Source organism: Triturus cristatus, chromosome 4_2 (assembly GCF_964204655.1).
Source record: "Triturus cristatus chromosome 4_2, aTriCri1.1, whole genome shotgun sequence".
NCBI classification, from domain to species: Eukaryota; Metazoa; Chordata; class Amphibia; order Caudata; family Salamandridae; genus Triturus; species Triturus cristatus.
The window spans coordinates 136068893-136081906 of NC_140586.1; the positions used below are offsets into that span (position 1 = coordinate 136068893).

Consider the following 13014-nt stretch of genomic DNA (forward strand, 5'->3'; position numbering starts at 1 on the left):
GCCCTGGGGCCTACCCTTTCTTACTAGATTTTAATATTATATTGATTCAAACTTTACTTATTTCCTGCGTTAAACTAGTCTGCTCTTCCTGGCTCAATGCACTCACTTGCCATCCTCTTATCCACTGCTTCGATCGCGCACTGTCGAGGTTATTTCATTTCTCAATAGATTTGTTTAAAAATAAATTTAAAAAGACATAAAATACTTGACCTACATCCTTGGTGTGCTCTATAAAGTATGTATCATGTTATGCTCCATTTCCTTTATGTGGTTGCTGGTTAAATCAGCCTTGGCTTTCCACGTTAACAGTTTCGCACACTTTTCACCATATTCAAAACAGCTGATTTTACTGGCTTCCCACTTCTGCACATGTGCTCTTCCATATACGTTTTCAGGTCCTCCTACGAGACCTTCAATGCAGATTCTAACTCTTGTCTTTTCCCAAAATCCAAATTACCTTCCTCGAAGACACTGCAATTCTCCAATCTTCTGCTCCATGCTTGCTAGATAAGTCCTCTTCCTCTGAAAATAAGTAACACTTGTAACCCGACCTCTCAGGATTGCCTTGTAAGCATCCCACACTACATGAATAGTTGCTGTGCCTATATTCATAGCAAAGAAAGTCAGAGCTGCTTTGCAGCCTTTGAATCAAATTTTCCATGTGGAGCTCCCTCAGGTCCATAGTCCCATCTACTTCCTTGTTTTGGGCTGATAATCTCAATACACTACTGCATGATCTGAAATAAGTTTGTGTTGATGCTCTTCACACTGTACAGTTACTACTTCTCTCCTATCCAACAAAATGAAATCTAATTTAGAGAAATGCCCATATTTTTTTTGAATGAAAAGTAAACCCTCTGGCATCACATGACCTCATTCTCCAAAAACCACAACCCCAGCTCTTTCATCAGAAAGGACAAAAATGACTAATTTTGGCGAGTGTAAATGTGAGTTGCCTTTGACCTATCCAAGGGGGTGCCAGAAAACCCTGTGCTATACAGAAACAGAAGAGTAAGGTCAATTGAGAGGTTCTTGCAGATTGATTGGGATTTCAGTGTTGAAACATGAGGAGATTGTTCAAGAAGACCAGTCTTTGTTTAAACAAGATGGGATACATTTGTTGTTATTTGGCAATAAATATTTCTTGCTGGAGCTTAGGTTTAAGATTGCGCAGCTTTAACGAGAGAGCTTATGGACTTAAGGTAGTATATATGTTTTTCGTGAAGTTTGTGAGCGGGCTGTGGGGTGGGGTAGGAAAACACCTAGGGGTTTTCCTAGCTGGCGTGGCATTAGGACAATTGTTGTATGGAGGAGGCTCAGAAGGAGCGGTGAACATGGCTCAGGAATATCGTCAAGCAGCAAAGGGATGGATTGGGTGAGGGTAACAGGTGAATATTTGATGAGATCAGTGAGTGCAGGAGTTATATGACCGGTTTGGATGTGAAGGAGGGAGTTGAGGGAGGCAATGTGGTTTTAGAAGGGTTGGTTTAGATTAGAGGTTTACAATGTATTTGTGAGATTATTATTAATGTGTAAGGATTCAGTTTCCAGGCCTGTTCTTAAGGCGCATGGCATGTCCCAAAGGCACTCCAAGGCCCTCATTGTTAGGCAGGGTAGTGAGTGGAATGGGAGGGCATTTTAAGTGGTTTGGGTTGTAGATCGACCTCTTTGGCAGTAGTGACAATAGAGTAATTTAGAGGGAGGGGGCACCAAATGTTTAGAAGGGTGGGCTTAGGAAGCTTGCAATATATAATAGTTTTGTAAGGCACTTTGCCTACGTTTTTGTGTAATGATTCAGCTTCCAGACCTGTTCTATTAAAGCTGCCTTTATCCTTAAGATGGCATTCAGTGCCTTCTATGTATACAGTCTCGCCCAAAGCGGTTTTGTAGACAGATCACTATAAATTAAAAAAAACTGAAAGCAACAAAAATCCCCACCTAGGTCCAATTATGTTACATATAAACATTAAACTGAATGGAAACATTCTTCTTCTGTGTTCACAAACGGAAATGTTGATTTTCTCACTGGGATGTCAAATATAACTTTGAAATGCACATCATAAAACGAAGGGGTGCACTCCCTTCTTTTATTATCTTTTTGTACATGTTATTTCAGGTGATTGCTACAGAGAAACTATTAAAAGAATGTTTAGCTTCTTTGCTTTCCAGAAGGTAGATTTTACATTGCTCCCGATTTACCTGCTTTTGGGAGCTATAGTGAAAGAGGGAAAGTGGTGGAATTTGGGCTAGTTTTGTAATATTTAGCAGGGCGCGTGTAAAGTTTTTTCCTGTTTTGAATCACTCCTTTCACAAGATGACTTTGCACAATCGTGCACGCTTCCTGGACGAGCACCTTGTGTTCCCACAGCAGTTTCAGAGCAGCTAAGAGGTCCGTTTGGTCTCTCGATCTTTTCGGATACATTTTTTTTCTCTCTACTATTCTTACCCTAATCACTGCCACCGTGAACGTGGTTGTAAAAAAAAAATTAATTCTTATCTTGGGTAAATAGCCGAAAATATCATTGGTTATGGATTGAACATCACAAGCTGTCTGGATGTTTCCCCCCCAAAAGGCAGTAGGAAACATAACTGATGTAGCAGAAAGTGCAAGCATTTGCATAGTCAACAGATCTTTAATGTGCTAATGCATGCAAACAGGATTTAGAGATGGATGCCCGTCTTTCTATGTGTTGAATACATTAAACCTAGACGTACTGGCAGTAGCAACAAGTTGCATACATTAGGACACATACTGCATATGGGCCATCGTGCTTTACAAAAACATTTTTGCCACTGCTGTTTAGCCTTGGTAACAACCATTTTTGTTTTTTGCCAATCCTAAATAGCATCATCATAAAGCACTGGCAAAGCCAATGGGTTGCAGAGGCAAGACATAACCCCTTTGCCAATGCTTTTATAAATGTCTGAGGTATTTACAACCTTCCCAAAATATCTAGGATTGGAGCTAGAATAGTAAATTAGCCTTCTTAATGTTCTTGCAGTGATCACTGGAACTGGGTCAACAGGGATTTACATTAAGCCTGTACCATTCACAGTCAACAGCACTACTCCGCACAGTACCAACGTACACACTACATCTGTAGACAGCAATTGTGTGGGGTAAGAGGGCTGGTTTTGTTAATGCCCGTTTGTACTTGAACATTATTGAGGTTGTTCAAATTACTTTGAAGTAATCTGTTGCCGAACTCTATTATTTAGGCAGAAATTATGGGCCATGCTGTGTCAGGCAATCCCAAACCTCAACGTGCGCTTGGATAACCTGCAGTTTTTTGGGATTTTTGTTTTTTAAAAAAAGTCTTGTTTAGAGCTTCGCCCCACCAAATGCAAATGGCCAGCTGTCTACCGTAGGCATAAATTCTCTAATAACACATTTACACCACCCTAGCAGAGGTGGTTTTACTGACGTCAGTGATATATTCATTAATTCCGGACTGAAAAAATAGATAGGCAGAAAATAAACCGAGTGGCTCCCACAGCTGGCAGGCCTGCCAAGCCAAAGGCTGCAGATCAGATAAACCCAAGATCAACACGTAGAGCAAACAAAATACAGGGGGTGGGGAGGTCATAAAAGTACTGATAAATGACCAAAGGTGATTTACCTTGGATGGTTAATTCATTTACCAGGCTACCAATAATCTGCCGAGAATTCCTATGCAGGGAGAAGCGCCCTGTGATTTGAGTAGAGCTTTCACATGAAATCAAAGTTCGGTGTATTGCCTTCTTATAAACAACGAATGGGAAATAACAAGGACCCCCTGAACAGCAAATAGTTGTATTCCTAGGACAGGGTAATGTTCATGTAGAAAAATAAATTCCTAGGCAATCTCCAATTTCATAAGTAAACATCCATTGTATTTAAATTATAGGAAAACAAGAGAAAAAGCTAAAACATACATATAGTACAGGTGTTATGAATTTTATTTCTTTATGTTGCTCACATGATCAATAAAAAATATATTTGACATACAATATAAATTTAAAAATAATGAATCAACAATAGTAAAATTGCATCTACAATACAATATAAAATAGGTGGCAGCTAGTAATGAATATTGGCAAACGACCGCGTTTCGGCGTACACAACGCCTTCATCAGGAGTAGCCACTTAGGTATTTAAAAAATAACAGATCAGTCATTTGAAAGAAATCCTTATTTGGGATGCAGTCTATCCGGTATGAGTATTCGTTTCACAAATCAAGGATAAGAAAGATCATCTTTAGTGCGATCCTATTTTGATGCGATCCTATTTTGATGCGAGAATTAATAGAGAATCTTCTGTGTCCCTTAGGGATCGGAGAGAAAATGATGATCCGAATAAAAGCCTTAGTTTGCGTGATAGCCTAATTTAAATAAAAACGGTTGAAGTAGAGTATCATGGCTAAAGATAGCCTATCTCGTTTTCTTCTGTGCTGCGCGATATGCCGGAGGCCATTTTCTGCCCGACTAGAACGTTATAAGGTTCCAGAAATACCATTCGTGGAATCCTTTTAGAACTGTAGAGGTATCACACCAATATCGTTTAACTAAAAGGCTATTTTAGCCATGATACTCTACTTCAACCGTTTTTATTTAAATTAGGCTATCACGCAAACTAAGGCTTTTATTCGGATCATCATTTTCTCTCCGATCCCTAAGGGACACAGAAGATTCTCTATTAATTCTCGCATCAAAATAGGATCGCATCAAAATAGGATCGCACTAAAGATGATCTTTCTTATCCTTGATTTGTGAAACGAATACTCATACCGGATAGACTGCATCCCAAATAAGGATTTCTTTCAAATGACTGATCTGTTATTTTTTAAATACCTAAGTGGCTACTCCTGATGAAGGCGTTGTGTACGCCGAAACGCGCGTCGTTTGCCAATATTCATTACTAGCTGCCACCTATTTTATATTGTATTGTAGATGCAATTTTACTATTGTTGATTCATTATTTTTAAATTTATATTGTATGTCAAATATATTTTTTATTGATCATGTGAGCAACATAAAGAAATAAAATTCATAACACCTGTACTATATGTATGTTTTAGCTTTTTCTCTTGTTTTCCTATAATTTAAATACAATGGATGTTTACTTATGAACTTCTTATAAACAACAACATTAAAAAAAACAACACTCTGAAAAACACCGTGTTTTTTCTTGTCAAAATCAATAGTACACCATGACACTATCAAACGCCCAATGAAAATGAACTGCTTTCTTTGTGTGCGCGCAACAAAAATTACCACATCCTGGTTTGCAGGTGAAAGCAAACAGTTTTTTATCTTAACCACACATTAGTCATCTGCGACAGTCAAATGCAGAAAATGATGATCAGTTCAGTTAGTTATCAAAGGTGTTTTCCACCTATGGACAAAAACCTTACAAAGCGCAAAAAAACCATTATCCGGTTCCCTTAGGAACTGCCACATATATTGCGCAGCTTTATACAGTGGTCTTCAGCCGCTACATTAAAAAGAAACAACCACAGGGCGGGTTAACAGAGGAGGTACACAGAATACGCTCCTGAGGCAAGAAGACATCAAGTACGGTTTAGTGGGGCGGCAAGGGTGAGAGGGAATGATCTGCCATGGCTGTGGAGAAACAATGTGGAGGTGCTACTAGTAACCAGTATGTAACCTACTACGACTTCAACTTCTTTCAGGCGTGGACAGGGAAATGACGAACATCAATCCACTGTGTGGAGGCTATGCCCTTCAATTCCTGTGATCTCCTTTGCCCTCTTAACCATAACGTCCAACTTGACCCTGGTCCCTATGACAGCAATAGTATCTCTCTAGCCAGCCAATCCCTGGTACAATCTTAAGCACTCTTCTTGTTTAGCTGTCAGTATGGCCCATAATACTCCTTTAACCACATTCTCTGGCATGTTCTCACACTCACTGACTGACATGCATCTTTGATCCCAGTATTATCCACTGTACCACTCCAGGTGGAGCCCCATAATGTCCATGGACCCCTTCATACGAAAACCCTTAGGGCCAGATAAAGACCTTCTAGCAGAGCAGTGGCGCAGCAGTGAAAACCGCTGTGCCACCGCTACGCCGAAGGTAGCCGCCGCCTGCCAGATTACTACTTTACAGGGGTCTTGCGGGCAGGTGGCGTTGCGGGTCCCCCTGCGGTGCCCTTTAAATAGAGGCAGTGCCTTTTTAAAAGGGCACGCAACGGAAGCGCCTCACAAGGTTCCCACACGGCATGGACTCTTAAGTCCATGCCATGCAGGAACCTATGTCCATGCACACAGGGGGGCACATGTTATGCCCCCCGTGTGCATCCATATATGTCTATAGGCACTGTAGGACCCCATGTGTTTCCTCTCAGCCAGACTTTTCATGGTGGTGGAACTGCCATTAAAAGCCTGGCTGAGAGGAAACCCGTAATATGTTTGGCAGTACTGTGGCATTCCAGCCAAGCATATTGCTGCCTCTGACCGCCACTCCTATTCCATGGAACGGCTGTTCCCTGGCAGAGTCAGCAGTTCTAATGAGGTAGACTGCCGAGTAGTAATCGGGCAGTCAGACAGCCGGTGGATGGATCTGCCACCGCCACGACAGTCTGTTGATCTTCAGACCGCCAGACTCGCAATCTGGCCCTTAGTGTCTAAGGTCCACTCAAGTGTTTGTCTCTGCAATACCCACCGTCTAACTTCTTACAAATGTTCATGTTTCTTCTTCATATGCTAGAGCGCTCTAATGTCTACAATACCCACCGTCTAACTTCTTACAAGATCTCACAAATGTTCATGTTTCTTCTTCATATGCTAGAGCGCTCTAATGTCTACAGTCTGCCAGTTCTAGATCTCAGTAACGTCCTTTGTGATCTATAGCGTACACTTACAGGGCCCTCGTATTCCCTGGTTCATGTGAGGTCCATGGTTAACGGTCAAATTACACTGCATTAATGTCAGTGTTCCTTCTCTAAGATAGGTCCCTTTTATCTATCCATAGACATCGTGTTCTGGATCACAGTAATGCTAATGGCCACTTTCTATGCTAAACCCCCATATCATCCTTAGATGTCCTCTGATATGGATCAAAGTAATGCTCAGACTCTTCCGTCTTAAATGCCAGTAAAGTCTATCCTCTGTCCAAGATCCACAGAATGTATATGGTCCTCTTCTGCCTTAGGGTCCAAAGGCATTAAGCTCTAGAGCTTTCTACCAAAGCTATATTACTACCCTGATGCAAATCGTTGTAAAGTCCATGATCATTATTTGTCTAACTGCCCATAATGTTGAAGGCTTTCCACTACACTCATTCCTGAAATAATTGTGGTTCTCTACATCCTATATTGTCCAGGGCGCACACCCTCACATTCCAAATCCCTGTAGCATCTACCACCCCTGTTCACTTTAAATCCTTTGACATCTGCCCCGGGACCCATTATGGTTCATGGCAATCCCTACACTAGATTTCCCACGCTCTCCATTGCACTCCTCTGGCCCAAATCCATGCACTCACCATAGTCTTCCTCTGTCCTAGATCCCAGTGAGGCTCATCCTCAATATTTGAAAGACGCAAAGGCCAAGTTATTTTCAGTCGAAGAAGCAAGTAACATCAATAGCCCTACTCTGTCCCAGATCTGTAATGCATACGATCCTCACCTGCTCGAGACTAAAGTAAACTTTAATGCTTTTCGACTGATTATGTTACTGAAATGCATCAAGCTCTCCTTTACACAAGATCAATCTCATATATCTATGGTCATCCAGGACTTTGATGCCAGTAAAGTCCATGGTCATACTGTCCCCACATCAATTTAGAACACCGATTCGTCCTATGTGCTACATGCCAGAAATCTCCATAGTTCTCTTCTGTTATAGATCCCAATAATGTCCATGGTACCTTTCTTATATCCTGGTTCATGGTGCCATCTTTTTCTGTCCTGATGACTACAATATACATGGACAGACTGTCCTATGACCACATGCATTGGCTCCTCCCACAACATACTTCTGAATTTTCTGTTGTACTCCTTTGATCCAAGCACCTGTGTGCTGCCAATCCTACAACACCATAATGCTGCACTCCCCTTCTATCCTACATCTGTGAAATTTTCATTAAGATCCTGTGTATTGGTGCCCCATAAAATCTGTGTAATCATTTTGTCTAAGGTCTCATGAGGTTCATGGACTCATTTAGCCTAAATGCACGAATGTAATCAGTCTTGCTTCGACAGAGGTGTAAGTAAAGTTACTCCCTTACCAACGTCTCTGCAATGTTCATTCAATGCTTTAATTCCGATGTTTATGTAATGTGTGTGCTTTGCTTCTGGCATAGGTCAGTGTCCAGCTCTGAGGGCACTAATGCCTATGGTCCGCCTTCTTCAACTGAGGTCACTGGGAGGTCCAAATTCCTTCACTGGCCTAAGTTATCATATTAACCTAGGCCAGTAATCAGAAAAGAATCAAACAAAATTTAAGATCACCACATGTCCTTGGCCCTTGAAGTTTTATTGGTCAGAACATTATCCAAAAGTTGCTACCAGTAGTTTTGCACACCCTTTATTTGGTAACGCCACCTTTGACCAACTGACCTCGCCAACTCCCATCAAATAATTCTACTGGCTCCTAATCTAATTTTATGTATTGTCCCTCTAGTCACTGTCTTTCAACTGTGACTATCCCCCAAAATCCCACCCATCAAAAATATTTCTTCCCTCGCAGTACTCTTTATTTCGTACTATGTAACAGGTATGGCAAGCCTTGGAAGGGTGGTCCATGACCTATTTTTAGGATACATATTGTCAAGCAAGGTTAGGGATATCCTTCCAAAGTCGTTAAACGTATATTTACTTCATGACCATCCTAATAGTATGACGCAGGTCTCGTGGACCAATGTTAGCATCCCTTCTCTAGTCGATCTTCTGACAGCGGTTACCGTGGCTCGGGCACTTATGATCTTACTTGTCAGACATTGACCCTCCAGGCATATTTCAGCCTGGTCTTTCTTATATAACACGTTTGTGACGTGACCAGACTCCATTTAGAATGTGTTCCATTTTAGTGACTCTCCTTAACAGTAGCCCTATAACATTTGGGATCACACTACAGAGTGACAGTGACCCCAAACGTGTACTTCTTTCGTTATCACCGTACATCCTGGCATAGGATTTCTTCAGGTGATGGTAATAAGGTTGCCACTTAGCGCCATCCGGTCACAACACCATGTTTCCAGTCGCGGGCTCTTCTATTACAAGTCATTGTTTTGAGAGGGGTCAGCCCGACTAGTTCTGGAAGTAACCCTTCACTAGTACTCCTAAAACATAAAAGGTTGTCCAACTGAAAGACAGACTTAGAAACATGCTGTAACGACGGCACAGAGCTAGGAGACAGCACAGGCTACTCTATGTGCACTATTCCCCATATACACTCACCATGTACACGACATTCAGCGCGCACAGGGCGTTTTTCGAGCAGGTAAAGCCGCCGCACACCATCTTGCGTCGCCTGTCCCAGGTCCAGACACCAGAACCACAGACAAACACACCGGGCGACAGAGCCTGTCTCTTTAAATCTAAACCAACTTCCGTTCCGGTAAAGCCAAAGTCCGTCGGCTCCTGTGACATCATCTCCTCTTGGGCGTGGCCATAGAAAGGAAAAGGGGACTGCTTGGGCTACGCGATAGATTGAGGCGCAGAATATCCGTAATGTCAGCTCCGTTTTAGATTGGCACGATTCCTTCAATACAAAACGTTAACCATGAGATTCACAATTTCTACCAACGAATCCCAAATAATGTTAGTAGCTCAGAAATATTTTATCTTAGTGTTAATATGGAATTACAACTATTAGAAAATACTTTTTTACTATAAATATATTTTATGGGAAAGCAAATGACATACCTTCTTCGTGCCTCGGAAAACAACAATTTAGCATTACCATTTCGTCCCTTTTCCTTAGATATGAAGAGAGTCATTGTAGTATGTGATTGTGCTATATTTGGTAAGTGTATCTCTTTAATGCAATGTAGCCTTTTGAATATGTTTTCGTTCAATGTTCTATTTTGGAGTTGTAATGGAATGTAGTAGGCACTGCAGCCAGTCAGTTCCTCCTGAAAGCTGATCTAATTAGACGGGCTCTTATTTGGAATAAACTTACTTCTTCCAACTTATTCATGAATTATCTTCATTGAAGAATACTACATTTTATTGGCGACGTTTGGGATTTCTCCTCATTTTTATATTCGTTTTGGAATTCATTTCAAGATTTTAGTCAAGTTGGATTTTTGTCTCCATAATCAAAGCGAGACCTTCGTTTTCCTCAAGCTAGAAACAACAGCATAAAACTACTATCGGCAAGTGTAAAGCGGAAAGTGAGTAGATCGAGTGCTTTTATTTCTAATTCAGTCTCTCTCTCACCTTCGCTTATTTGCCATACACATATCCCCCTCGACCGTGGGGCTAGTTCCTTTTGATTTTCTACATTTGGCTACAGGGGAATTGAACCAGCTTCCTTTTTTCCTCTCTCTCTCTTTGATTTATATAACTGATAGCTAAACCCATCTATAGCAACTATCCCTGGGACCATTCCTTGATGGGAGCCCATATTTTAATACCCATCTACCGCCTCCTTTTCCCCCTTAGAAGGTACACAGAGAACTCCAAATTATACAGCGCGAGCATCCTAGATCTCCAGTTGAGAAAAGTAGGGGTTCCGGGCCTACCCATTGTGATGTGATACACAGCCAAACCATTGCCATTACAACAAACAAAAAGGCAATAGTATATCTAGATCTGGCGGCCCGTCCCAATATCCTCATAGCCCATTATAACCAGCTCTGCTGAGAATACGACTGAGATTTTTAATACGGAATTTATAAAATACTCAATTTCATGAAAAAATTCAGCCAATCTTGGGCACAGATAAAACATGTGAATTGCATTGGCTGATTGTAGCCCACACCTGCCACAACTATCGCCCTTCCGCCCCCCCTCACTTTGCTATCTTCTCAGGTGAATAATATAAATCAAATGACGCCATATAACATTGAGTCCGTAAACTACCAGAGACTAAGATCTGACTAGAAAGTTCTAAAGTATGAACAATATTGACCCCTGGCTTGCCAGATTTTCTCTCCCACTTGATGTTTTGAGCCTCGATATCATCCGGAAAACCGGATAAAAGAAATTGATATATTGTACCTATTCTTGCTTTCCTTTGAGCTAGTTCGACTAAAGACATCTTTTCAAACACCGAGATACCCTCATTTCGAAGCTTATGAAGAAAGCTTCTGATCTGGAGAAATTTAAAGAAATCATGGTTATTTATATGAAACTTCTCCCTTAGAAAAGAAAAAGATGCACATTGTCCCTCAAAACACAGATCACAAATGACCTTCAGCCCCAACTGTTGCCATCTGAAAATAACCTGGTCCTGAAATATCGGTGGTAGAATTCCGGCAGCCGTAAACGGCGTATACGCATTGACGTTTGGAATTTTCCATTTACGGCGAATTTTCCGCCTGATACAGTAGGCAGCGCCGATTACTTTGAACCTCGTTTTCTTAAAATAGCTTGGTTCCAGTATCCGAGCTAAGCTACCCTTTGCCACCTCTCCCAGACCTATTTCATAAATAGTCGGCCGATTAGCTGTTGGAACCTCGGCCCTATCCCCTACTAAAAGTACTCCAAAATGTTGTAGCATGGATGACCAGTAATACAATAAAATGTTGGGAACCGCCCAACCCCCCCGGTCTATAGGGAGACACATCCATTTAGCGGCCCTCCGTGATTGAGGATAACCCCACAAAAATCTATAACAGATCCTCTCGGCCTTGACCAAACATCCTTGAGAAAACTCTAATGGGATAGTTCTGAAAAGATACATAAACTTTGGAAGAACCAACATTTTCAGTACATTGCAGCGGCCATACAATGAGAGATGCAAATGATCTAATCTTTCTAGTTTGATATTTATAGATTCGACCACTGATAAGATATTCAAATCGGGGATACTAGCCACTGAAGCAGAGATTTTAACCCCCAGATATATTGCTTCAGTAACCACGGGAACATCAGGAGGGCACTTAAAGGCTGAGTGTAGAATCTGCGTTTTCTCAATATTCAATTTATAACCTGAGATTACACTAAATTGTTCTGCAAGAGACTTTAAGGTTGTAAATACCAGAGCAGCGTCCCTAGTTAGCACCACAATATCGTCAGCATAAGCTAATGTCTTATAGTCTGTACCATTGACCCTAATCGGCAAGATATTGTGATTCCCTTCAATCATAGTAAGAAAAGGGTCAATGTACAAAGCGAAGAGCAAAGGCGAGCACGGCCAGACTTGCCTGGTGCCCCGACTAATGTTAAATACACCTGATTCCTGCCCTGAAATACGAATTGTTGCAGCTGGAGAAATGTATAGTGCTTGTAATGCACGTATAAATTCAGAGCTGAACCCTTTCCAGAGGAGCACTGCCCACAGAAACTGCCAGGAAACCCTGTCGCACGCCTTCTCGGCGTCCAACAGGATCACTCCCATAGGCGAACTTGTGGCCTGCGCCCAATCCAGCAGAGAAATGACCCGCCTAACATGATCGGCAGTATCCCTGCCGGGAATGAACCCGTGTTGCCTAATGGAAACTAATGGTGTGGTGACTTCAGAAAGTCTAGTCGCTAATATTTTGGAGTAAACCTTGCTGTCTGTGTTTATAAGCGAGATAGGGTGGTAGGATGCAGGATTTAACTCAGATTTATCTTTTTTCTTGAAGAGAACAATGGTTGTTCTCCTCCAAGATTCGGGTACAACCCCCCTTTGCGCCTCCCAAAAAACCAACAGAACATCCTGTCGGATCACTTGAGACACAGCCCTGTAAAATTCGAACGGGATAGCATCAGGAACAAGCTGTTTCAACCTCCTCCCATGTAATTGGGGCTGAGAGAGCCTCATTCTGATTTGCCGTCATTTTGGGAGGTCAGTATCTTGCAGGAACCCCATCACTGAAGACTTACTAGATAACACAGTACCTTCTTCCTTATATAAC

At 41.7% G+C, this 13014-nt stretch overlaps 1 protein-coding gene across 1 annotated transcript in view; it reads right to left on the minus strand.

The window, feature by feature from the left end:
- The window catches only part of TSPAN31 (tetraspanin 31), a 106035-nt gene extending 96455 nt beyond the window's left edge, over positions 1–9580 (minus strand). Inside the window, exon 1 of the mRNA XM_085600810.1 lies at positions 9404–9580. Coding sequence (XP_085456936.1) covers positions 9404–9466 — 63 coding nt within the window. The 5' untranslated portion in view covers positions 9467–9580. The remainder of the gene's footprint in view (positions 1–9403) is intronic.
- Positions 9581–13014: the final 3434 nt, after the last annotated feature.